The following is a 27477-nucleotide window of genomic DNA, read 5'->3' on the forward strand; positions in this document are numbered from 1 at the left end:
TTACTTGGGAGAAGCACTGGACCGCGGGATTGGTATGCCAATCAAGGGGTGTCCCGGTGCACCCCTGGGGTACAGCACGCCCTGGTAGAACACCCCATTGAGCTCGATGCTCATTACCAGTGAGTTGTCACCTCGCACTTCAAACAGAGGCATTCCAGACTCGGGGTGGGCTGGAATAGGTTCAGAGAAAGTAAATATGAAATATAGTCACAAACAGTCAATATTATATTTCATAATTATGTATACATATAATATCATATGCTTGTGTATACATTATACAAAGGGAGAACTTTGGAGTGCTAGTATTCGTTTTTTCTTATCTCTTATCGTTGAAAAAATACATCTGTCAAGGTGATTAACACATGACTGTACAATGTGGCTGAAAAGTGATCTACAAAAGTCAGTATATCATTACCATTACATTCATCATCATCAATGTAACACCTGGACGTCTTTTGAATGCCATGAGTACATCGGCTATGTGTTTGTGTTGTTTGTATTGAAGAGAGAGAGAAACTCCATGTTCATTGCCTACTGTAGTATCATGTATAAGAAATACTCAATGTGTAGTGTATGTGTATGCACATGTACATAACATATCGTCGGTCTTATATATACCAAAAGGGCCTTAAACCACTTCCACTGTTATGCACTATAGACTTTGTACACTCTTAGCGCCCTTTTGGCATAACAAGGGAAGTTCTTTAAGGCCCTTTTAGCAGAAGGCCGATGATATGTGAGAGATATCAGATCAAATAATTATTAACATTGTCTTCTGTGTGTGAGTATCCGTGTGTATGGTAGCCAACATACCTCGCGCACTGCTGACTTTGAGGTGGGCAGTGGGCATAAGCAGGTGCTGCTGCTGGAGATGAAGGAGGCGCTGGTGGTGCTCCTCTGCCAGTAGGGAGCGCTTGGATGGGGGCGGGATTGCACCCCTCTCTGCCAACTCTGCCAGCATCGCTGCATGGCTGAGGCTGCCCTGTCTGGGCAGGGTGAGGGGGATGTGATCATCCTCACCTGTAATGGACAAGAACAATATATTTTTAACCCATTGAGGACTGGCTGATTTTGCTACAACACGCATTTCCCATAGACACTTGCTCGAGTATACTCTTGACTCATCCTCAATGGGTTAAAAGGGAATTTCTGAACTCTGAAACCAAGACTTGCCTGGACAAGGCAAGAGGGCCATGATCACCTTTTTTTTCCATCAGTTATTGAAATGATGAATGAATCTCTATAGAGTTTCTCTCTGTGTGAATGACAAGAGCCTGGAAAAATGAGCCTTTAAAATGTCCCAAACAACCACTAATGATGTAATTTGTGATGCTATTTCACATACACAAATGTACCCATCAAACACCACTCTTGTTCATTCTATGGCCACTGATAGCATCTTTCTTTTGTCCATTTATTTCAGTCATTTTGATTGCAGTCTGTTTTCTTGTGTGTCTAATCATCTCTTCTAAAATGGTATGACAGATCAGACAAACATACCTCACTTTACCATAACTTCTAGTGATCTTTCCCTCAGAAAGAATACACCCCAGGACAGACCCTATTCAGAATTGGGCTTAACATCTGTACTCTCCAAAAAGGGGTCCTGTGTGATGCTGACATTGCAAACACATTGCTAATGGTAAAGACAGCCTAAAAGATCAACTGCTACACTAAAAGGGCACTGGAGCCCTCCCCCTAGAGTACATGGCACAAGCACTGGCATTTTTCTTACCACAAATGAATTATGATTACAAAGTTGCCAGTAAGATAAAGCTTAAAGCAAACCCTCCAATAACTGTGAACACAATGTTATTATATCACATTGGTGTAATACTGCTGTTTGTCATAGTATTACTCTTATAGCTGCTGTGATTTACACATTTTGTACCTGGTGATGTTGATGGTGATAACCTGGATGGAAGAGTGGGAATTCTGGATGGATGTGGAATCATGGTAGGCGGAGGAGAGCCGGTAGGGGTGTGAAGGTCCAGCCCATGGTAGGCCAGTGAGGGGGGCCGGGAATGCATGTGTGGGCTGTGGTAGGAAGGGCGACGCCCCTCCCGCCGGTTACCATCGATAGCAGACTGAAGCTCGGAGGGCGAGCTGAGGTTCTTCTTCTCACACTCGTATGGGTACAGGTACTTCATGTATCTGGTAGTACATAAAAGCGGATACAAGATCAAGTTAGGGCAAACACAATAAAGGACATTGAAGCATAATGCAAAGTTTGGCTGTCAGTAAGGGTTTGATAAAAAGCGAACAAACGGCAAACATGATACATTTAAACCTATACATCATGCCGATAGTGTACAGATTAGGGTTATGATTTCCAAGAAAAACCAACATGGAACACCTAGGCACTTTTATTTCAGGGACATAGGAAACAATGAATCATCCATTATTCTGTAGCAGTTGATGGCTACAAATCACGATGCAAACTTAGCTCCAGGAATCAAAAACATTATGAAGGTATGCTGTGCATCAAGGTTCTGGGTATAATGATATCAATTAACTAAAATGCTGTTAGCAAAACTACAAAACATTCTATGCTAATATAAGTCAATTTCAAGCATCTTGATATATGAGTACATGTACATGATGAATTTTCCAGATTTTTTTTTCCATTTCATTCATTCCCTTTGAGGAACTTGACAGATCTTATACACAATCAATTGGATTTTAAGAACATGTTCTTCAGAATCTTACAAAGAACAGCTTCTTTAGAATCCTACACATGGCAGAATATATGAGTTCAAACAGTTCATAGCAGCACACAGAAAACAAGATTTCTAGAACAATAATTATTAAAGTTTGTCGCATATGAAAGTACTCAATAGTATGCTTCCAATGTGTAGGAAACATAAACACAATTCCTTAAACAGTGACCTTGATAAATGCCCTAATCATTGAGAAGTCATGAGACCTAAATTGTAATTCTAAATGCCACAATACCATCTGTCAACTCCAATCAAAAGTGCCTGTGAGTGCATGCACAGTCTAGGCCAAACACCCTGTACACATTTATGAGAAAAGTCTGTATTCGAAGAGTACAAAAGTATATTCTCCTGGAAATGTAATTTTCCACAGATCATAATTATTCTCTCCCCTCCCCACCCCCACCATCACTGGGCTCATGAAGAGGAAGCTTGAATTATAAAATTTGTCCGGTGGTGGTTGGATACATGAAGGCAGAAAGTTGGCTTGGTGTGATACATTTTACTTAACCTGTTGAAGACTAGTTGCGAGTATACTCAGCCAGGTGTTTGTGGGAAATGTGTGTTAAAGCAGAATCAGTTCATCCTCAACGGGTAAAAAATGAAACTGAAATTCATCCAACATTGATTAGAGTGAATTTCATCAAAGCAGACTTTCTATCTGCTAAAACCATCACCAATTAAATTTGCTTTTGCTGGTATACTCTGCATCTATATCTCTTTTCACTATACTAATGTAGTCTTATTCCAAACCAGTATGGGAGGAAAAATATTCTTGCTCTCGCATCTAATGTGAATAGAAATGCTTATATGCCATTCGTACTTGAATCCCACTCACTGTTTTGTAACTGTCGTACATGCCACACTGCCTTCATTCAACAGACTGTTTACTTAAGCTTCGATCTATTCATCTATTTATTTACCAAGGTACATGTTGATCATATAAATCACCTGTAAACAAAGGCCAATTTAATGCGAATACATTATCGTGATATGCAGTGCACACTCTGCCTGTCTTCTCACAAAGATGATGTATTTCACCAGATATTTGTGTTTGTTCTTATTTTCAAAGGGAGAGACATTTTTATCTGCCTCAGAGAGTTACAAATTGTATGTCATTGTCAAAGAATGTTTCCAAGTGCTTTGTGCGTTCATGACAGGACTTTTTGATACTGAAAGCACCACCCAGGTGAAGAATTCAGCAAAATTTACTCACCTTATTAAGTTGCAATTTTCTAAAAATTCTGAGAAAGAACATTGTCAAAGCACCATAGATGGTAAAAAAAAGAATTTGACCTACAAGTACTCATAGCGGTAGGATGGTGAAATACATATTGTATCCTGCTTTGTTTAACTTGTAAAAGACTAACAAGTAGATTGTCTACGTATAGGCTCTTGTTGTGTACAATTTGGTGTTTTATGATCACATACATTATTTTATTTTACTTTTTGTTCATTTGTTTGTTTTCACTTTTCATTTAACTCACACTTGTACATACTCCCATATACTATAATCTCTCTATAATTATGTATACATATAATATCATATGCTTGTGTATACATTATACAAAGGGAGAACTTTGGAGTGCTAGTATTCGTTTTTTCTTATCTCTTATCGTTGAAAAAATACATCTGTCAAGGTGATTAACACATGACTGTACAATGTGGCTGAAAAGTGATCTACAAAAGTCAGTATATCATTACCATTACATTCATCATCATCAATGTAACACCTGGACGTCTTTTGAATGCCATGAGTACATCGGCTATGTGTTTGTGTTGTTTGTATTGAAGAGAGAGAGAAACTCCATGTTCATTGCCTACTGTAGTATCATGTATAAGAAATACTCAATGTGTAGTGTATGTGTATGCACATGTACATAACATATCGTCGGTCTTATATATACCAAAAGGGCCTTAAACCACTTCCACTGTTATGCACTATAGACTTTGTACACTCTTAGCGCCCTTTTGGCATAACAAGGGAAGTTCTTTAAGGCCAATTTAATGCGAATACATTATCGTGATATGCAGTGCACACTCTGCCTGTCTTCTCACAAAGATGATGTATTTCACCAGATATTTGTGTTTGTTCTTATTTTCAAAGGGAGAGACATTTTTATCTGCCTCAGAGAGTTACAAATTGTATGTCATTGTCAAAGAATGTTTCCAAGTGCTTTGTGCGTTCATGACAGGACTTTTTGATACTGAAAGCACCACCCAGGTGAAGAATTCAGCAAAATTTACTCACCTTATTAAGTTGCAATTTTCTAAAAATTCTGAGAAAGAACATTGTCAAAGCACCATAGATGGTAAAAAAAAAGAATTTGACCTACAAGTACTCATAGCGGTAGGATGGTGAAATACATATTGTATCCTGCTTTGTTTAACTTGTAAAAGAATAACAAGTAGATTGTCTACGTATAGGCTCTTGTTGTGTACAATTTGGTGTTTTATGATCACATACATTATTTTATTTTACTTTTTGTTCATTTGTTTGTTTTCACTTTTCATTTAACTCACACTTGTACATACTCCCATATACTATAATCTCCCATATCCATGTGTCAATATGTATAATCTACAAGAATTGTATTCACAAGTCTGTTATAGTGTTGTTTGTGTTCCCTCTTCATACCCAAAGAGTGGGCCGAAAAAGTCAATAAAATTCATCTTCTACAATTCATTTTTGCTATCTCTTCTTCTTGTATGAAAGAAGATATCTCTCCATGCATAGAATACATTCTTCAGTTGACCAGGCCTGGCACTATAACCCCTGTCCTCTCTCACTCTCCTTCCCTCCAGCTTTCTGCATCGACTTTCTTATGTTCATTATCAATAATCTTTCATTTGATACTCCTCGTTGAGACTCTGGGATCTCGTTCACTCTCTCTTCCTAAAGGGCACGCAGATACCTCGAGAGATTAAAAAAACTTTTTAGCAGTTTGCCAGAGTTGCGAACACCGCCTGATCCGTGGAGCCACTCACTCATCGAGACACGCAGAGCCCCCGGTTACACCTGGGCTGTTTCTACACCACAAACATTATTTAAAGCACAGGCACAGGTGGTAAAAATGTGGGTTGTAATAAGGTCACAATAACTCTGTCAATAATGTTATCAATGAGAAGGATCGGTCCAATCTTCCTATCATACTCAACTTTGCGCTGACAGCATATCCAAAGCAAAATCCCTCTAGTTTTAAGCCACCAGATAAGTTGTCAAACAAATTGAGTATTTTGTACATTTTTCCAATTTCATAATTATTTTACTCTATGATATTTACTGTTTCAAAAAAACTTCATTTTCAATTTTCAGTTTACAAAAAGAAAGGCAATTGTACACTATCATATGAAGCAGTAATACAGAACTTGTAAATCAGTCAATGTGATGAACTGCTAATTAGCAGCCACCTTTATGCATAGTAATGGGAGTAAACTGTCCCTATTCTTGAGTTTTGCAAGTTTTATATGCTGCTATCCATTTACTTTGAGACCCACTGTAACTATTTCCTCATCATTAAAGCCTCTTGTTCTTTATAGTTTCATGAAATGATTGGATAGGAGAATTCTGTGCCAGTTTTAACAGATCAGTCAAAGAAATGAATAAAGAAAAATCTTCAAATCAGTATCATTTCAGCTAGAAAATTCATATCTGATTCTTCAAAAGGTGGCATCAATGTAGGAAGTGTTAACTTTGGTAACAGTGGAAGAAATATATCAAAAAGTAACAATGCTTTTCATAGTTTTCTAAGGCAAGTCTGAATATCCTAAACTACGCTTAATTTGTAGTCTAACAGAAATTGGTGAGTCCATGCAAAGTCTGCTGGGTTGAACAATCAAGTAAGGAAAAGGTGTGAACCTCTCACCTCCCTGGTAACACCAGTCTCAAATCTGTACATGATTCTTCACTGACATACATGTACATGTATAAAGAAAAAAAAATCTTTAAAATGCATAAAAGATTTTATGTCTTTCATCTTTCATGTCTAAGTGAACAAAACTTGTTTCACTTCGGTCTAGAAATTTGAACTAGGTTTCTTTTATTTCTTTTTAAGTTCTAACTCTGCTCAGGTCCTACACGAAGACTATGACTTTTATAATGAAAAAAAAAAAATGTCAGGTGTTTCTGAATCTATACCAAAAACAAAATAGTCCCGCTAATTCCAAAGAGAGCATGTCCAGACTCCAAATGAGGTGTATTTTGCAGATGAATTAATCCTAATCAAATGCACCTACTACTTCCTAAAAAAAGTTCTCCTTCTCTGCTCTAGTATCTTTGGTATGACAAAGCAATGGAGTTCATGCTGCTCCACTTTGTTTACAGGTGTCAGAACTTCAAGGTCTGTCTCTGTGGACAACAGTGAAAGATACATTTCAACCACAAGAACCTATATGAGCTATGGCCTGACAGCTTTCAAATCTTGTATGTCCAGCCAGGACTATCCTTCCATTCCCATGTCACTCCAGTGGATACAAAGTTCTCACAAAGAATTTGACTTCGACTTTCATACAGACACACATTTCTCCTTTTTGATATTCACATATAAAATAAGTATGCCATCTCCCAACTGGCTTTGTCTCATGTATCACTACACTTTTTGCTTGAAGTGCTTCCACTTCATTAATTTCTTCCGGAACCATTTATGAATTACCATGCTAAATCTAATATACCATTTTTAGGGCTCTATCAATGCCTCAGTCGTTTCGTTTGCCACATTGCACAGCATTCTGGGATCTCATTACAGTTTCGAGGAACTGCCCACATAAATATCTCTTCATAAAAAAATACTGGTACAGCTGTATGCTACAACACAGCCCCCACAATGTCAGAATACATCCCTCTTTAAAACTTTGAGTCAGACATAGTTCCTAGATTATAAATTATGGAGTTATATGTCCTGCTCCGAATATTACTTCAATCACCTTCTTTTCCTCGATTGTCCTAAGTTCTTTCAATATTGTAAATGAATAAACACAAAAGAAAATTGAAGACATCAGCAGACCTGATGAAGCAGACCACTATTGTTATGATGACACAATTCTTAACATGTAACATTAAATACAGCATAGCTATTACTCAATCCAATTTGCCATGAGATCTACCCCCAGGGTAAATGGAAAATAGAACACTTTACTCATTCAATAATTTAAGACTTACAATGTATATCAAGCAAATTATGTGAGATTTTTTTTTTTTTGATTTGCTACCAAAGTGACTTATTTCTCAACTTGAAATGACATATGAAATTTGATTTGACTCAAAGTGACTGTGGACATAAGACCTACGTATCCATGTTTGAGAGTTTCTATGCGCAAGACTTCAAGGTGACTTTGTCTGTAGTGTTTAAAAAGATCTCTGCCAAAGAAATAAAATGTTTCATTGTTTCCTGTTAGCCCACATTTGCAAATATAATAGCCACATACCCTTGAGGGATAGATATCTATTTATATTTAGTTATATGCTTATTTTTTATTTTTATTATCATTTTTTTTTTCAAGAGCATGGTGAGGATACTGGACTGTCACAAATGCATGTAAGTTTCAGAGTGTGCAGTTTATTACCCTTTGCCAACCAGTGGGTTTCTGTAGTGTTAGTACCTGATACCTGACACAGTAATGAATAACTACAGGTCTATAGATGTATAGTCAAAGTTGAAAATGAAGAATTCAGATTGTTTGAAAGAAGGTACAGCCTTGTTGGTTCAATGTTAATTTTTTTTTGTCAGGTTTTGCTTTCCTTCATTCTTTCCATCCTCCATTTTAAGGACAGGTTCACCATCATATAGAAATGGATTGAGTGATTGCAGCGATATCAGCAGAACACATCAGTGAAAGTTTGAGGAGAATCAGCCAATCTGTTCAAAAGTTCTGAATTTTTGAAGTTAAAATGCCACCATCACTAAATGAGAAGACTACTACAGCTTGTGATGTCACACGCGTAGAATGATATAAAGAAAATTAAATATAAATTCAAATTTCTTGCATAAAAAATGAGCATATATTCCCATTAACATATGTTGGTAAAAAGCAATGGGAATGATTACTTTAAAAAGTGAGCTTGTGGAATTCTCTTTTGATTTTCTTTATAATTACCATTCTATGCATGTGACATCACAAAACTGTAGTAGTCTTCTCATCCAGGCATGGAAGCACTGAAACTTCAAAAATTCATAACTTTCCTCAAACTTTCACTGATGTGCTCTATACTGCTATTGCTGCATTTAATCAATCCATATAATACATGAAGTTAAAGGACAAGTCCACCTTCATATACATGTGGATTGAGTGAATGCTGCAATATCATTAGAACACATCAGTGAAAGTTTGAGGAAAATTGGACAGTCCATTAAAAAGTTATGAATTTTTGAAGTTTCTGCGCAGTCACTGCTGGATGAGAAGACTACTAGAGTGTATGATGTCACATGCATAGAACAATATAACTAAAATATAAAGAGAATTTCACATAATTTAATTTTTTTTTTAAAGTGCACATTTCCTCGACTTGTCACTGACATATTAGGGCAATGATGTTCTCCCTTGCCTTCTGAAAGAGGCAAGTCAAGTGTTCTTTCATAATGCGAGAAAAGTGAAAATATGTTGAATTTTCTTTATATTTTCTTTATATCGTTGTACGCATGTGACATCACAACTTGTAGTAGTCTTCTCATCTAGCAGTGACGGAGCAGAAACTTCGAAAATTAACAACTTTTGAACGAGTTGCCCGATTTTCCTCAAACTCTCGCTGAAACAACTGTATGTTCTACTATTAAATATTGCTGCATTCACTCAATCCACATGTTTATAACAGTGAATTTGACCTTTAAACTTGTCAGAGATGAGAATGAGATGAGGGATGAACTCACTGTGTCCTGAGAGTGAAGGCCGCACTGGTGATGGAGGCAGGGAGGTTGAGCCCCTTAGTGATCTCCCTCCACTGCTTCTTGTTAATCACTTCTACCAGTCCCCCTTTAGCCACCACCAGGTTGTAGAGCTCATACAGGTCCAGCACCTGTTTGGCCATGATAGGAATCCTGTTCACCGGCGTCCCTGCAGTTCAGGCATCAAGACAAGCAACGAAGATGAGAGTAACCTTTTGGAAATGACTAGTAGTAATAGTGGTTAAGAAGATTATAGAGAAGCAGCAGCAGATCCAGAGGGGGGCACACCTGGCGCATCCCCATTTTTGTTTTTGTTTTTGTTTTTGTTTTGTTAGAACAAAAGAAATGGGGGGGGGGGGGAGGCACGTGTGCCCCCTTTAATTTTGTAAACTACAGTAATCAATGTTGAACTACTGTTAGTGTAGACACATTTCAAGGATAATATTACATTTCATGGGATTCAGATTTGTGGAAATATGTACTCCTTATCGATCTTGTTTGGTTTTCCAAGAGAGACAATTGATTTCATAGAAGCATATATGATATTTTTTATATAATCTGAGAATCATTTAAAAATCATGAAGATAATTCTTTCTGTAATATTTCCTTTCTAATTCAAGAACAGTGAGTAGAAAAGAAACCCTGATAGATTTTGTGGTTTCTGTTTTCCCAGGTCTTTCAGAATCTTTCTGAAAACATCCACACTTGAGACTGGCAGAAAGCCTCAAAGCATTGATCTACTTTTGTGTTTTGATAGCTTCTACTCTGCGGTGTAGGTGAACAACTAGAAACCTGTCCCCTGCCCTGAGAACATAAAATTAAAAGAGTCAAAATAATGAAGTAATATCATACATCCTTCATCTGACAAACTCTGACCACTGGTAACCACTAAGAAATGACTTTGTATCGATAACATCATAAATTATCAAGCCACGAATGTCTAGGGCAACCTAATCATACCACACAAGGGTGTCATTCGTTCAATTTTGAAGATCATTTTGTTTTCACTTTAATTTCTGTCTGTAATTCCAAGGCTTTGACAATTAGACCCACTAAAAGCGTGTCCACAAATATAAAAAGCCACATCTTGTTTCAATTAAGCATCTCAATTATAGCCCACATACGGAGGTATGCATTGCGATGACAAGATAAGAATGGTGCATAATTTACAAATCCAATCTTCATTAGAGCGGTGGTAAACACTAGGCTGAGGATTAAGTGCTAGCTCTCGATGAGTGCTACAAATTGCACGACTAGCTCGAGGTGTAACAAGATCCCATGCTGTGAGGATGCTGAAAATATGGGTTTAGGAAAACACGCAGCAAATCTAATCACCTCCATGCAATGGCAGGAAAAGCCGTATAAAAGGAGGTTATTGTCTCAAATACGGGAGGTGGAAATTGTATATCAAAGGCCTAATTCATTTGCATTGATACAGGAAGCTGGGCTAATTGTGCATCTTCGATATAATGCGCGGCCACTTAGCTCAGCGAGACAAAGCCAGCGGAGTTTTCGCCGCTTCTTTTTCTTCTCTTGTGTGACTTCACTGAATTCCCGCACATGCGTCGGCTCCTTTGTTAGGATTGGCCCAGAAATGGAAGAGGAATGTCGGCGACAACTTGCCAGGCATTTGCAAGATATTGATTTCTCTGGTCGGGGGTGATTAATTCGGCATGAAAACCAGAGGAGACAGTAATTAGCAGAGAACATGGTCTTTTTTTTCACACTGAGTGATGTATTTTTGCCACGATGCCCAAGGACTATATCTTTAACGGTGTAACTACCAATGTCATCAACATCATCAATTTTCATCAACATCATTGATATCATCTTCTCTGCAAACATTATATAGATCCACCACATTTTTTCACCATCAACCTGCTGATGAGGTTAGGTCGAACACATAAACACACACTGATATATCAAAGAAAGAAATCCTTTGCCTTGCGGGGCTTTATCCTCCCTTGTCCCGTTATTGACAAGCGACTAAATCCTGCCCACTGAATCGGGAAGGATCAAAACCCCAAGACAATGGTGTACGTCGATAAAAAATTGATGGGGGGAAAAGTAGGAGCTGGAGAGAGTGTGTTACAATCCTTGCCGGCAGTGTGAGAGAGTTCTGTGCTTTGTAAGTCTTTTGTCCTCCCTGGGTTTAATTCTAATGGCTAACCCTGTTCGACCATTGTCCCAACCTGTCGATACGCACTCTCTCTCTTTTCTTTGGCCGCACAGGACATATGTTCCCACACAATGGGTAACAAGTCCTCCATCTGTCAGGTGTGTGCCATCCTCGCAAACCACAATGACATTTTTCATTTGATCTCTCATGTGCCTTTGTTGCACCCCACCACGGAGCGTCAGACTTTCCTATTGATTTCAATTTTATTGTTTATCTAATTCTGGTAAACAAGCTTGTGCCCCAACATGAAGGCCACCATAACCAATATTGGATCAAAGCTAGGAGTTCAATTCTTGGCTCACACTCCCGATGTCCTTCTGGAGGTTTTACTTTCACATACTTGTTACAGATGAACACACTTCATTTTCATTTTTCACAGCAACATATCACATTCTTTGTGAAGAAATTCCCCCTTTAAAACAAAAATCAAATAAAAGTTGTTTTCTCTTTTTGATAATTTGATATTCATTTTGTGGATTTAACTGTTAACTTAATACAATCTGTTGATGACAATTTGTCAAACACATGTTTGAATCAATGCAATATACACTGTATAATTGATCAATAGCATACTTTCTCATAACTTTTGCTAACGTTATCTCAAATCATAATAATACTTTTAAAAAATGATAGTCACGATCTTCAGATGTGTCTCAGAACTTTGATTGCAAAATATTATTTGCATAGTACAGGATGAAGGGGAGGTATACACCAATAAAACTTGATGATCTTTGAGAACAATTCCAAAATATCAGGGGGAAAGTCTATCTTGCTACTAAATCTGGATTTATACCACACACAGGGCTCGACACGAACTTTTTTGTTTGGTGGCCCGATGGGGCCACCAAAATCCTCAATTTCAAATTTTTGGTGGCCCGAGAGAAAAATTTGGTGGCCCCGAAAAAAAAAAAACAATAAAAAAACATTAAAAGTCCTGGGTTTTTTTTAATGAGTCAAATATCTAAGTTTTATCCAGTCATAGTAAGAATTGGAAGTTGGACATACATCTACTCATAAATAAACCTTAACAAACTCGCAACACTCACTCTCAGGCACTCATTCAGTCCTTTTCATCCATCCTTTAAACAAATATAACTGCTAATTTCCGGCGCAAAAAGCTACGAATTAATTGACGTACTTTAAAAAAAAATTTGGTGGCCCGAGGCGGGCCACCAAATTTGCCCTTTTTTGAAATTTGGTGGCCCGACTTTCAATTTTGGTGGCCCCGGGCCACCGGGCCACCGTTAGTGTCGAGCCCTGCCATACAGGTAGCAGAACACACACACACACACACACACACACACACACACACACACATACATACACAAATTATGTATACAAGCTAATGGGAGAATATGATGTAGTATTTTGAACGGAGAATTGAGAAAGGGGCAAAACTCTCACTTAAGTCCCAGCCCACTATCAGGTGGACCAGAGTCCGATCTTAGCCTACAATCGCCTTACTCTGCTAACCCTAAAGGATGATCGGAAACAACGCGGTAGCCTCCACTGTAATCATTGAACTCGCCACGCTCGGAATGGACCGCAATCTTTGCAGCCAAGCTTGCCATGATCTTGAAATCAAATAACTCCAACATTTTGACAACTGCCTTTTTTGGGCTATGGTATCAATGTCTGCTTGTCATCGACCTAACCTGTGCGTACTTCCCATTAATGGAGGCTTTCCGATAACCCACATCTCTCCACAGCAAGCTTTGGGCAGAGAAAGAGAAGGGGGCTACAGATATTTATCATTTCATACCTGTTGAAATGTGGAATGAATATTTACCTTCCTTGTTCTTTATTCCCGGGCGACAATTCATGGTTTATGTTTTCCCATGGTTTCTAATCAACCAAGGATGAATTTAATCCTGTCTCACCCTAAAAAAAGACAATATCGATGGACATGAGCTTCAGGGGTTTTCTTTCCAAATGCATCTTATTTCAATCTTGCAAACGTGTACGATGACTATACCCCTGAGAAATACAAATCTCTAATGGAGACCACACAATGCACAATGACAAACATAGTACTTAACTTGCCATGCAAATAATAAAAGGTTCAGTTTGCATGCTGAAGAATACTATTTCTAAGAGGTTCAGAGTTGCATCGAGTGCAGATTGGGGAATCAAATTTTTGCTCGGTAGAGGCCTTCCTAACTAAAGGAAAATTGATTCTAAAAATGATATAATGGTACATTACATTTTCTGCGATGTAGAGTGTACATGTGATAAATCACAACTGGTTTACCTAGCTCAAATGCAGAACAGATCTTAACGGTACAATGACAGTACTAATGTGATCACTTTGGTGCAGTAGGGCAAGCAATTTCCCACAAACTCTGAAGGCAGCAAAAACTTTTAACTGCAGGTTGTCACTTTCACCGTTTTGTCTGATTCAGTTTTAAGAATGCTTTTACTAAAACAAGAAATAAACACAATATAGATAATGCCATTTACTGTAAAAACTCTTACTATGGAAAAGAGAGACTCATATTGCTAAACTTCAGTATTCCGTAACAATCGTTTCTTGTTCCCCACAACCTAGAAATAGTGATTCTTTTCAGTGACCTCATCCTCTTCAACCTTTGGTTTTTGATACAAGCTTCAAAAATTGATCTACACTGTAACCTCATTGTTGTCTTCTCTGCAAGCCATTGTCTCAGATTGCTACCTATGTTCAGCTTGTAATCGATGCAGGTCCATTTGTTTGTTTGTTTTTTTTTATTGGTATTTGATAACTATTGCTGCTTCTTCTCTCTTGTTGTTGCTGTTGTTGCTTTTTTGTGCCTTGCGCTAGAAATTTTATCCAAATCCCATGAACCAACAAGCACTTGGAGATTGAGATGCTTATATCAGATTGGGGCGTTTGTCATCTGAGAGGGGTGCTAAGAGGATGATCTTACCTTACTCCACGCAAGCAACTTCGTGATGCACTGATAAGTTTGGAAGAAATACTCAGAGGAGGCAGAGGTGTACAGGTAAGAAAGCCTGGTTCTCTTAATAGACCCCAGCGCTGTATCAATAGCATGTTTTCATCGCAATAACCTCTCCAGCTTCCGATAAAGCCTATGAGCGCAGGAACATCTCATGTCTTATCTTGGCCGACCACATGTGTAAGGAAACTGTCCCTCATCATGGAGGGGGAATGTACCCCCCTCCCCCTTTTATTTAGGGAGACAAACAATAATAATGTGGGGGTGATCCACTGTTTGGTATCTAGGGATGTCTTGCTCGATGATTTCTACACTAGAGGGAAGAGATACTAATTGCCTTTGAGAAGAGCATGATGTACCCACCTCTTCATGTCTGTCTTTCTGTTCCTTCTGAAGACTGTAAATTACATACAAAGTTTCAGATGAAAGAGATTCTATTTCTATAAGTCAGGTAAGTATAAAAATTAATCTGAACATTTTCACAAAGGGTGTAAACAATACGGAGAAAATAAGAATTTCACTTAAAACTGCCAGTGCCTTGCCATGAAGGATAAACTGACAATGAAAAATTGAAAAATTAGTTGACAAAGTCTGTGTTGCAGTCAGAAAGGATTTCTCACTCTCGAAAGCTGCCTCAGAATCAAAGTGCAGGTCATCTCCCGGAGATTTCCGTATATCATTGAGTGCGACCTGCCCATCATCGGGAATCAAGACTTTAGTCTGGCGTGTAATTCAATTTTAGGCACAATTCATGGCAGGCATTCACCAGTTTGCGGAGGATTAATCCGGTAAGGACCCTACGTCCAATCATCTGATCAGAACTTGGGAGAGGGCACGAATTAGCGCGACGATGACAAATAGCCGCCGTCCTCTCAACATAAGGGAGAATTAATCAAAACCATGCCAATGGGCGTGGCACTGTAATGGTGGGAATAAGTCTTCACAGCCCTGGGCAGACACACAGGCAGGAAGTGGTGTAAACATGGCACCTCCAGTGGATCTGGGTAGTATGACAATTACTTTGTGGATCCACAAATATGTTCCCTATTAGCCCTCTTCATTACTTTGAAACTGATTCCCCATGGAAATAAAAGTGACAACAATTCCCCCTGGTAGCAACTTCCACAACACTGAAGTAAGACTTAACTGACTCTATCTCTTTCTCGGTGATAGTTCAAGTTACAGTCAGTAGTATCTATTCATTATACACGTTGAACTAAATTTGACGAGTGCATTTTTTCTGCAACTTGTCTTTCTTGTAAAAGGTATTGCTTTATCTCACTCTGAGGTATAATCCAGGGACAAGTAAAAGACATTAATTGGTTTGAATGTAAACCTTGTACATATTCTGCCGTGTGCAAAGATGTGCTTCGTAATTAAAATATTTTATTTCTTTTGTGCTAGAATTAAGTCTACTCCTGAAAATCTATTGAAAAATGGGCCCATTTTGCTATTTCATTTTAAAAAATGAATATAATAACTACCCTCTTGAAACATTTCATATCTAGCAAGAAAGAGCAGCGCTCAAAAATCCACTTGATCTGACTAATCAAATCTTAAAAAAGACAGAGCTTGCGTGGCCTATAAATGACAACTAATCAACACTTCTCAAAAAACACCTGTGTCATAATCATATTTTGCAACTTCCACTTAATGGTTTTCATCAGAGGATATCAAGTTTAACTGGGGCCCCGTAATCTCCTCTTTCCTCCCGCCTAAATCACCAAACCACCTCTATCCCAGGGGAGGATTTGCTAGTTAATGATCTTTGATCTCCAGAGAAGCCACTTTAGAACCCTTCTTCAATTCAGCCATCTCAGGTGAAGCAGACAAAAGAAAGGTAAGAAAAAAAAGAGAGAGAGAGAGAGAGAAAAAAAAAAGCAGTTGATTAAAGAAGAGAACTGTAATTACTGCAGTCCTTCAACTACATGTACTCTTTATCTGCAGAACCAGTGCCAGGAGATGTTTTGTCTTTTCTGGAATAACACATCTCAACAAGAATGCTCTCCAGAAACGTCCCACTAAATGATCGTTAAAAGAAAATAAGATCAAACAGAGAATCAAAGAGACTTGTTCAATGACATATGAACTATGGATTCATAATGCTTTTGTTGTTGTGTGTGGACAGAAAAGTGCACTCCTCTTGCTGCCAGCCTTGGACATAAGTGGTGCACATATTCCTGAGAGAACGGTGATTAAAGTATACACCTGTTGTTTGTGAAATACTGTACTAATCACACAAACCTGCATTTACATCATATTGACATGACTCGCTGCTTCACGGAAGAGTGAAGAGTGCCCCCTTTGCAAAATTAACAAGGTGCCAGTATCTACGTTAACGAGTATCTTGGCTGCAAAACACAAAAATAAGAGAATAAAAATAAAATAATGATATGAATTAGCATGAATTACTGTAGTGATGTTCTCCCCTTTTCAAAACCATCTTTCTTTTTGTACTGCTGTCAAGGATACTCTGGAAGTCTGATTAATGAATTTGAAATATATAAGTCCTGATACAGTGTACAGCTGTCTACTTGATTGTTGATTTGGATGGGGGGGGGGGGGGGGGGGGGAGGGGTCTCAGGCATAGATTAAGGAACAAAGTTGAGGATTATTTCAATGTGCCTTTGAATTTGACTTTGGAGTGGGGGGGGGGGGGAGGACCAAACTGGGCTGGGTTATCAACAGAAGACAAAGTTATTGGTTTTAAAGCTTCAGAAAGACTGCTGAAAATTGAATACCTTGCATTGATTTTTCGTTTTAATTCACATGCTAACACCAATTGAAAGTTGCCCCCTTCAGTTAGTCAGCAGGTCCCTAATGACATTAGCTCCACAGGGTTCAATGACACGGGCATCTCCCTTTCATTCCCCCTTTATATCTGGGAAAGTCCTTACTAGGGATCTATAGATTCAAAGAAGGATTCAGGGGGGATTAGGAGAAGTAGTACAGCACTTTTTTTATTCAAAAGGATTACGCGAAGGGGAAGAAGGAGGGAAAAAAAAGGTAAAGCGGGCAACTGTTAGTTTCCCATCAGTAGGGATTAATGAGGAATCCTCTACAGGTTTGAATTGGCTGGAATGGAATCAATTATCTATTCAGCCGCACTGGACCACTGACAAGTTCAATGCATCCGGGCGGGAGGGCCAAGCGAGTGATAAGAGGGGATCAAAATGGTCCTCCATTGATGCGTATTGATTCTGGATGGGATTCACTGCTAAATTTGGCCGTAAGAGGTAGGAAGATGGGATCGATAACCACAGTATATAATGTGCTTTTATAATGATGCCTCCACTAATGCCAGCTACTCTGTGTGAACATCTTAAGTCCAAGTGTTCTTTCCCACATATGTACATCACTTTCCTATTCAGAGGAGGGGCAACTGAAAAAAACCCAACAACAACATGAAAACAAGAGTAAAATATTATTACAACCCATGCATGTTATGGGGGAAGTGCAAGATTTTTACATATTATCAAGATCTTCCGCAGTTTGACATTTTGGGAGTAATGCGACCACAAGTCTTTTTTCGATAGTAATACATGACACAATATACCTTTAATCATATCATTGACATTCTGTGGACAGCTACTAAATGGCCTGTGGATATACCAATGACAACTGAATGATAGTAAAGCACATCAATATTACCCATTTGTGTGGTGACCACAAGGTACCACACACAGGGCACTCAGTGTGCAGGTGCTTTTAGTGTATTCCTCAAAACAAGAAGAAAAACATTTGAGGTTCTCAGAATCTTCAAGAAATCAAATGGCTTTTTTAGACTGCATTAACTTATCTCTGGTGAGATCACTGGCTGACAACAATTCCTCTTTCTTCTGTGAAACCATTCCCACTTTCAATTTACCCCCACAACTGCAGTCATTTTCGGGCTTTATGCTCCCAGTTCTCCCAATTGATGTAATTAATTGAGCTGGGTGAATGACTGACAAATGTTGAAGAAGAGAACTGAGTCATTAATTGCCATTATGCTGGAATAATGGAACAGTCTGTGGTCACTGCTCCTTTGCATGTTATCATAAACCACACAAATGCAGCCTAAGAGGTGCATTCTTTGAGAATGATGACGACCTTTTCATCGGGCAGCACCTCAGCCGAGAGTGCCAGCCTCTTTCCCGGCCACCACACATCAACCAACATGCCATCCTATTGATTTCCTGTTATCATACAATTTGATTCTGTGATGTTATGTGAAAGTGCTCCCTTTTTCCACGGCACAAACTGACTCAAGGTATTTCCTACCAATCAAAGACCAGCTATTATTCAACAACATCTCTTCGTTCCCAGAAAAGTAATTCCTTCTGTTTTGTGTTGTCCATCTCCACCACAAGCTCTTGGGCGGTGATTTGTGTTTCTTCTTTTCTTTTTCTTTTTTTTTGACAATTGAAAGAGTGGCCCACTTCCCTCCAGAAATGTGGGTAAATGGGACAAGCCAAAGGGAAGTAAACAGCTCTTTTGATTCCAGCTCGATACAGTGGCAAAAAGAACTTAAGAGGCCCACCAGTGGCTACCACTGCTCAATGGCGGAATAAATTTGCCGGATGATAGTACTGGAGATTAAACCTCTTTCTTCAGATTGGGAAGCTGGATGAATCCTTGATTAAACACCAACCATTGTGACAAATAAGTCCACTTGGGGAATGAAAAAAAAAAAAAGAAAGTGGAGGATTACTGCTGGTGTAGTTCGTGTTTTTTTCCATGGAGCTCCTTCCGCGCAAACTTGGGATGCCGATTCTACCAGCTAGGTGAGATAATACACGGAGTGGGCCCGAACAATCAAGCTCGAATTTTGGACGGATAAAACACCCTCAAGGGGGAAGAGGAATGTGTGATTCCCTTTCACACACCCACTGTCACGGTGACTCAAACAAACAGGAATTTTCAGTAGCGCTATTGGGACGGCATCATCATATTAGCTTTTAGATTTAACACTGGATGGGTAGAAGACAGGGGATACTTAGAAGGAAAAATTTGCGGTAAAGCTTAATTTGGCCGGCTTAGCGTCCAGTTGATACTGGAGGAGGGGAAAAAAAAAGTTTCTCTTAGATGTATTTCACCCTGTACCTGTTTACAGGTGCCACATTCATTCAAGCTGCCAACATCTCAACAGCAAATAGAGCCAACCACTTTCGGTCAGTATACAAGATAGCGGAGGACAGCAGCATGTTCCAAGATGTCTCTTTCTATGCAGCATTAAGCAGCCACAATTAGAGTGCGCAACCTTGCTCGTCTCCAGTCAGTTAGAGTTAGAAGCTTGCAAACTGACAGCAAAAGTTGCGATATTAAAGGGTAACTTATATAAGATTGTTTAAAGTTATATGCTGTTTTATTTCTATCATAAATACTAGATGTCTATCAAAATGTGAATACAAAATTGAACTCTGCTTTCAAATGAGTGACAATTTGGAGCACATACATGAAACATGTCTCCCTTTTAAATCCCAGTGGATACTCGTCTGAGAATAAAGGTGATTCGGTTAGCATGTGATAGCTTCATAGTTTTGATATCAAAGAACATGTTCTGTTTCAAATGTGATCAGAATTATGTTGAAAAGCTGTTACAGCTACACTGTTGTGTTTAACATACTCCTACACAAGTTATCAAAATAGAGGAAGACTACAGAACTGTGGTGTTGTAACATACAACATCTTTTTGTACACAAATGACAGCCTTTGAAAACAGAGTGATCATTGGTGATCATTCAGATAAATGAAAATAGATTTCTGATGTATTAGAGTGAAAATGGAAACACAAAACTTGAACATGTTCATTAGAAAGGCAACTGGGAATAAGGCTGCCCCAGTTTTACCCTGTACAACAACAGACTTTTCTTGGGGTGTGCAATTAAGATGACATAGATCTGCTTTGAAGTCTTCCTCCTCTCCAGAATAATATTAAGTCAAACCTAACCAGTTAAATGCCTCCAAATAACCCCCTTTTTGCAGTGCTTCCGACTCTGCATTGAACGCGCTTCCATACACTTTACCCACTATAATTTGTAGATAACAGGGATAAATTTACATCTTTTGTTGGTGTATCTCTCTACTCGACTGTAGTACATGAAATCTTACATCGGTGAATGGGAAGCAAAGGATCGAGGGAGTTGATTTACTGTCAAATAAGGGTTCTGCATATTCTTTTTACCCACAAAAGCCCGGGCGGAAACGATTGTATGAATCCTTAAAAACTCTTGGGATAATCGTGTTCCTTTTCACATTTCATGCACACTAGAAAATCCAATGTGACAAGCACTGAAGCACCCCATCTACAATTCTGTATTAAGAGTGAAAGATGCCCTCAAGTTTGAAGAATCTTACATGCTAAGCTGGTCTGCTGCAATCCCTCACTGTAGGATGCAGAAAAAACAGACAAATTATTGTATTTGATCCTTCTGGGATCAAAATCTTCAGGACTACTGTTTTAATGTATTCAGAGATTAACTGTAGAATGAAATGTCAAAATATTGGACAATTATTATCACACCTATATCAATGACATTTCATTTTCTTAACACTTTTCTTACTCAACACCAAAAATTATTCATCACTGTGTGAAAAGTCATAATTCATTGTCAATCTAAAACATCCAGCCAAAGTGTCTATTTCAGGGCCCAAAATTAGCGGTGGCCCAGTGGCCTGGGGCCACGAAAAACTGATGTCGGGGCACCAAATTTCCAAAAAGGCTATCTTTTGGTGGCCCCATTGAGCAACTTAAACTAAAAAAAAAAAAAATGAACTGTTATGTTACCTTTTATGTCGGGTTGATACATTTCAATTTTGGGCCACCAAAATTTCAAATGCAAATATTTTGATAGTGGCCAGAATAGGCAACCACAGAAAGATGTAATGTAAGTGTCGAGCCCTCTACTTGCTAATCAAAACTAAGCATTAGACTTGTACTTGATTTTCTAGAAGGAAGGAAACTATCTTCCAATGCAGAAGGTTTAAAAAACCCTTGAATTCATCCATGAACACAAGGCCAAAGACTGTATGCAGTCTAGACTCTTTTGTTGCTCTAGCATTGATATTGATTGTTACATGTACTGACCTAGCACGCGCCTGTAAAACTATCTTCCATTGTTCTTGGAGATCATCATGTTCCTTTATTCACAACAAAATGGAGCAAACTGCCATAAATTCCCATCAATCACTCAGTGACAGTGGGAAAAATAATCACTTATTCATGGTATTATACACTAGAATAGTACCCATGATGGTAACTCCAATGCTGACTAACATTTCACTTTTTAATTTTACACATTTTGTCAAACAGCTCTCTTACAAGTTACATTGACACAAAATGCTTGATGCATGCTACTAATAATTTGATGGTATCAGTGTTTGCTCTTGGTGTTATCATGGACCATGGAGCACCACTTAGCGTCTTGTCTCACCCTCATTTACATTGGATCAAACTCGTCTTTGATCCATTTCTTTTCATCCGAGATGCCACTCTAAGATAGTGCTGGCTTTTTTCCAGTGAAATCAATTTATTTCTAATTAAGAGGACCAACAGGGGGTTTGACAGCACTGATTGGTAATTAATTCCTTCTTTTGTCTTCATGTCCATGAACATCAAGCCATAACAGCACTATTATAACAACCTCAACTTTCAAATTATATATTCCATTACAGTTATGCTCTCAGCATCCAAGCCAGATTCTATTTTAGCAATTAGGCCGAGTAATTACTATTCCACTGAAATGAAGCCTTTTGACTCTTACTGAACCTGGATCTTTAAAGAAACAGCAACTTCAGAGAAGAACAAAAGAAGATAAAAAACAAACAACAACTATGTACACACTATTATAACATACTTAAATGTGGAAAGGTAATTAATATTTAACAACCATACACACTCCTGCTTTTTATGCATTACATGATTAAACCTACCTGACATTTAACTATAAGTTTCTACTATATAGACTTTTACATACAAAGTTCCCATGAACACAACCCATTGATGTAATACAGTATATGGTTAGATATATACTGTACTGAGGTTTATTGTCTGAATGAGCATAAAAACAATGCAATATTTGATGTAAACATTGTGTGGTGCAAGTGTCTCTGTTTTCCTAATGTTCATCAGAAAGCAAGTTAATGAGCTGAACCTTTAGATACAACACATTACACATGCACAAACAAATAACACACACACACACACACACAAACACACAGAAAAAGAACAACCCCAGTTCCACTTTTCTCAAGAAAATCTGTGCAAATGAAGGTAAAAATGTTTGACTTGATACCATCCCAGGGCAAACAAATAATACACTCAATCCAACAATAAAGAATGTTGTGGGGGATCTACATAGCAAGTGCTTCAAATATCTCCTCTCTCTCTCAAATATGACTACAATGATATTGAGAGAACACTGTTGTCATCCATTTTCCAGATACTGAGCATGCCCCTCTTTGCCAAACCCTAGATGCAACCCCACCCCCCCCCCCCAAAAAAAAGAAAATCAGTAGGCAATATACCGCTCAAGATGGGACATCATACAATATCAGAATCAATGTATTGTGAAAATTCTATGTTACTTTGCTTTGTCAGTGAAGATGCAAGTTTGATTGGCACTTTTATAATTAGCCCAATGCTTCAAATGCAATCAGCAATTTCAGTAGCTGGCTATTAAAGTTTCATGCTGAATTTATTTGAGAGTTACAGTAACGAGTTTATAGAAAGGTGGTCATTCTTCATTGTATGAACAAAATTGACAAAATTTGGGTAAGCAATCCATTTGGGATGATGCATTAAATGTAGATTTAATCTTTCCACAACTCCTGGGATTCAGGATCAATTCTTTCACATGAACATGAAAGAAGAACAAAATTTTACAATGGGTGATGCTAATCAGAAGTTTCTGATGACCAACCAACAGCTCAACAAGATAATAAAATGAGGTGGTACTAAGTTTTTTTTTTTCCTTTTGATATGATTGGAAATGGAAAAAAAAAAACCTAAACATGGCAGTGCCTCACACTTATCTTTCATCTTAGATAACTACAATAGTAGTACCAAATTCTCAATTTGTTTTAAGTACACATGCTGTACAAAGCATCTAACTAACAGAGATATTTTGCTCTCGTTTGCTACCATGTCTCCTGTTAAGACATATCATGTTTGTTCTGTTTCTGTTTTGTTTACCAGTACTGTTTTTTTGTTTTCCTTACGGTGCTTGATTATCACTAATACTTCACTTGCAATGCTCTGCATTAACCTGCTCATCAAAGCAAACTCTGTATGCATTTCTGCTAAAAGTATGGAAGCTACCCAGGTTGGATTTGAATCAGATTGCTATTATGCCACCTGCAGATACCGACACTTCCATTCCGATTTCCAGCGACAGATTGTGCAGCATTCATGAGAGAGTAGCACATCCATCTAATTGGTATTGATCTGATGCACGCTGACATCATGTCATTAATTTGCCATCCAGACCACCAAGATGGGACTGACTGAAATCAAAAGCCATGCTGAATCAATAGATAAATTTTCAGTCCCCTCTGGCCCGAGCTAAATCTGATAAGTAGTCCCCTCTCAGAGTCAAAATTTGCATAATTAATCTGATTTTGCACTCAGAAGAGTTGTCAATGCCAATTAATACCTAACTCTGGGTGTTGGTCAAACAGATGTTGCAGTTTCATAAGTATGTTACCATGTCACTTAAATGATAGGTATATCATAACCAGCATATCTCTGATTGCCAAACAATACATCCTTAGAAAAGCCCCTGAATGCTTAGAATTCTGGATGCAAATACAATTTATAAGTTTTTTGAGTGTGTATCAGATGATCATGAAAAAGAAAAAGTCTAATGGGGGATCATCTCATTTACCTAATTTTCCTTCTATTGTATTAATGAAATCACATCAAACATATCTAGCTGTTACTAACATCATGATTTTGTGCAAGTGAGATCCAGTTACATCAACTGTCACTAACCCCACACTAGAACACGATGGCTATGAGTAGTATGTAGAGTAGTTGTATCTGTACTTTGTGACACATTAAAAGAATAAAAAAGAAATTGTATGGTACTATACTGAGATGTATGATTCCGGAATAGTGCTAACAATACTCTTCTGTGTCATGAACACCAAAGTATGACACTTTTAGATAACATTGTAATGGGAAATGAGAATAGAAAAATTTGTATTTGACTTGGAAGAAAATTATAAAATGTAAGTGAAGATGGAGAGGAATCGCTGTATTAAGCTTTAAAACAATTAAAGACCTGTTACTCACCTCTCTTCTGCATGAAGCTAAAAAGATCGTCCAAGAACTCCTTTCTTTTAGGATCTGCTGATAGCTCATACAGCTGGAAAAATGAGGGGAAATGAGGAAAATAAAAAGTCAATGGATCATATCCACATGTAATCACATGAAAACATTTAAAGACACAAGTATTCAAATGGTAGTTGAATTATCACCAACCCCAGTACTAGACCTGATTTCAACATTCTATCACTTAATCCTCAGCGCTCAGTACAAATTTGTAATTCTGTTTAACCAACAAGAAATCAAAGAGCTGAAAAAAGAGAAATCATGACAAAAACTTGAGAAAATGACCATTATCATATCAGGTTTCTGACCACATCAGGGTGCAAAACACAGAAATATATAGAGTTGGGACCTGGAAAATTACCCCCTCAAATGTCAACGTTTTAAATGCCTGACATTTTTGTAAGAGGTTCCACTGCACAAGCAGTGACTATAGACTGAAAATTTTATCAAGAGACTTTACAAACAGCAACATCCAAACAGCTGCTCACACTGAATCTCTGAAGATGAAAATCCCTTTTCCTTAGTCTCTCAATTCACAAAAACTTTTACAGTTACAGCAGTCAATGGTTAACATGAGCTTCCACTGACAATTCAACACTGTAGCTGCTAGACTTTGGTTTCATCGAACTTACAACAGTCACAAGGTTATCATAAAAATGTTGACTTTATACTTTTTTTCACATTTCAAGTGTCATTAAATTGTCAGCTGAGAATGAGAAGGGCATTAAGTTGCCTCAAACAAAATGGGTTTAGTGGCAATTTACACCCTTTTCATTCTCACCCGACGATATGCACATGGCTTTATGACCCGTGTTGCACATTATTTTTAAGATCTGTTAAATAGCCATGAAGGGATGGTAACATCTGGTACCTGTTTGAACTGCTCTTCAAATGACCACTCTGTCTGTGGTTTCTCTCCATCCGGGTCATCCATGCTGGTGGTTTTGAGGTCATCCTTCAAGCCGATGTCAATGTCCGTCTTTTCAAGGATTTCCTCATTCTTGATGAGGGGGTGCGAGGCTTTCACAAATGAGTGAGGAAGGTCTGGGCTGCCACCGTGCGCTGCACGATGTGTGAGGTAAGACTCGCTGTCGCTGTCATGGATGCTACCATTAGTGTGTCGCGGAGACAGGTCTTCGGTGGGACCGGGAGGGGAGCTGAATCGCCGGTTCTTGTTGATGATCTCCTTCAGATGTGAGTTCGCACGCATCATGTTGAGGTCGATGTGGGCTTGGGCTGCATCGCGTCTGACACGCAGTTCCTCATCTCGCGTCTGCATCTCCTCCTCGTTACCCTCCTCCTCCTCCTCCTCCTCCTCCCTACGGTTCTTGTCGTGGATGCCTTCCCTCTCTTCCCTCATGAGACGTCTCCGGTGCTCCTCCATGAGAAGTCTCCGCTCCTCATCTTCCTCCTCCATCAGCTGCCTCTGCTGCTCTTCCACCAGCCTCCTCCTCTGCTCCTCCACGATGCGACGCTGCTCCTCGATGATGCGCCTCTGCTCTTCCATCACCCGCCTCCGCTCATCTTCTTCTCTCTCCTTGGTAACCGCCTCCTCACGATCCAGTTCCTCATCGCTGGCTGGATCCACACTCATTCTCCTTGGTTTGTCTGGATGATCACTCTCTTCATGGCCATTCTGGTGTATGTATTGTTCCAGGAGTTCTCGCCGTGACATTTCATACATGGCGAGGTGTCTTGGAGACTGGAAGTGAAATAAAAAATGAAAAGAAAAAAAATCAATCAGAAGTTAAAAAAGAATAGAAAAGTACATAATCTCACATAGCAATGGCAAATAACAAAGGTTATGTAATAACATTCAAACAAGTCTTTCTGGTCAGAGATGAAGTACATGCAAGAGTTATTCAGGAGTGACAATACTACAAAAACAAAACAAAACAACCAAACACATAAAGATTACTAGTAGAGTTGGAAAAAGTTTTTTATTTTTTTTTTCAGTTGAGGGCTCTCTCATTTGAACCAGAGTAGGAGGAAAACGACGATTTAAGATGGAGGTGAAAGATTAAAGCCACCATGAATTATACATAAGATTGCAAGGTAGGCCCTATTAACAGATGTGTGAGCTTGTGTTGCGGGATGATGAGGTGGAAAAACTAGGGAAGATTGTTTGGCATAAAATACAATTTAAACAGAGCTAGGTATCAAAGCAAAGAAAGAAAAAATGCAGTATAACTGGCTAGAAATTAAAAAAAGACACACAAAATCAACTTTACATAACACTAGTTTGACTCTCAAACTCGTAGTACAAACTCTGGATAAAATGCAAGTGTAAGTCACAACGCAAATCAAGACAAGATCATAATGAATTAGGGACCAATACCAATAGCGTGTTGTTTGGACTGAGATCAAGAATTAAGATGTTCTTTTTTGAGTGATATAACATGGAATTCATACTCACCAGGTGTTTCGGGGGAGCAGTCATAATTGATTCCAT

General features: G+C 38.5%; 1 protein-coding gene across 1 annotated transcript; it reads right to left on the reverse strand.

Moving 5' to 3' along the window:
- On the reverse strand, positions 1 to 27477 carry LOC139726489 (protein dead ringer homolog). Its single transcript, XM_071637443.1, has 7 exons — positions 27442 to 27477; positions 25897 to 26727; positions 24987 to 25059; positions 9581 to 9764; positions 1892 to 2154; positions 814 to 1020; positions 1 to 170 (listed from the first exon to the last, which is right to left on the reverse strand). Exons 1-7 carry the CDS (start codon positions 27475 to 27477, stop codon positions 1 to 3), a joined length of 1764 nt encoding a protein of 587 aa, XP_071493544.1.

This window comes from Diadema antillarum, unplaced genomic scaffold (assembly GCF_040938485.1).
Source record: "Diadema antillarum isolate AM-2024a unplaced genomic scaffold, OU_Dant_1.0 seq00000085_RagTag, whole genome shotgun sequence".
Lineage (NCBI taxonomy): Eukaryota > Metazoa > Echinodermata > Echinoidea > Diadematoida > Diadematidae > Diadema > Diadema antillarum.

Coding starts and splice junctions, on each gene's coding strand:
- LOC139726489 (XM_071637443.1), bottom strand. CDS start 27,477: ATGGAATCAATTATGACTGCTCCCCCGAAACACCTG. Junction 26,728..27,441: donor CTGCTCCCCCGAAACACCTG/GTGAGTATGAAT, acceptor TTTCACTTCCAG/TCTCCAAGACACCTCGCCAT. Junction 171..813: donor CAAAGTCAGCAGTGCGCGAG/GTATGTTGGCTA, acceptor AACCTATTCCAG/CCCACCCCGAGTCTGGAATG.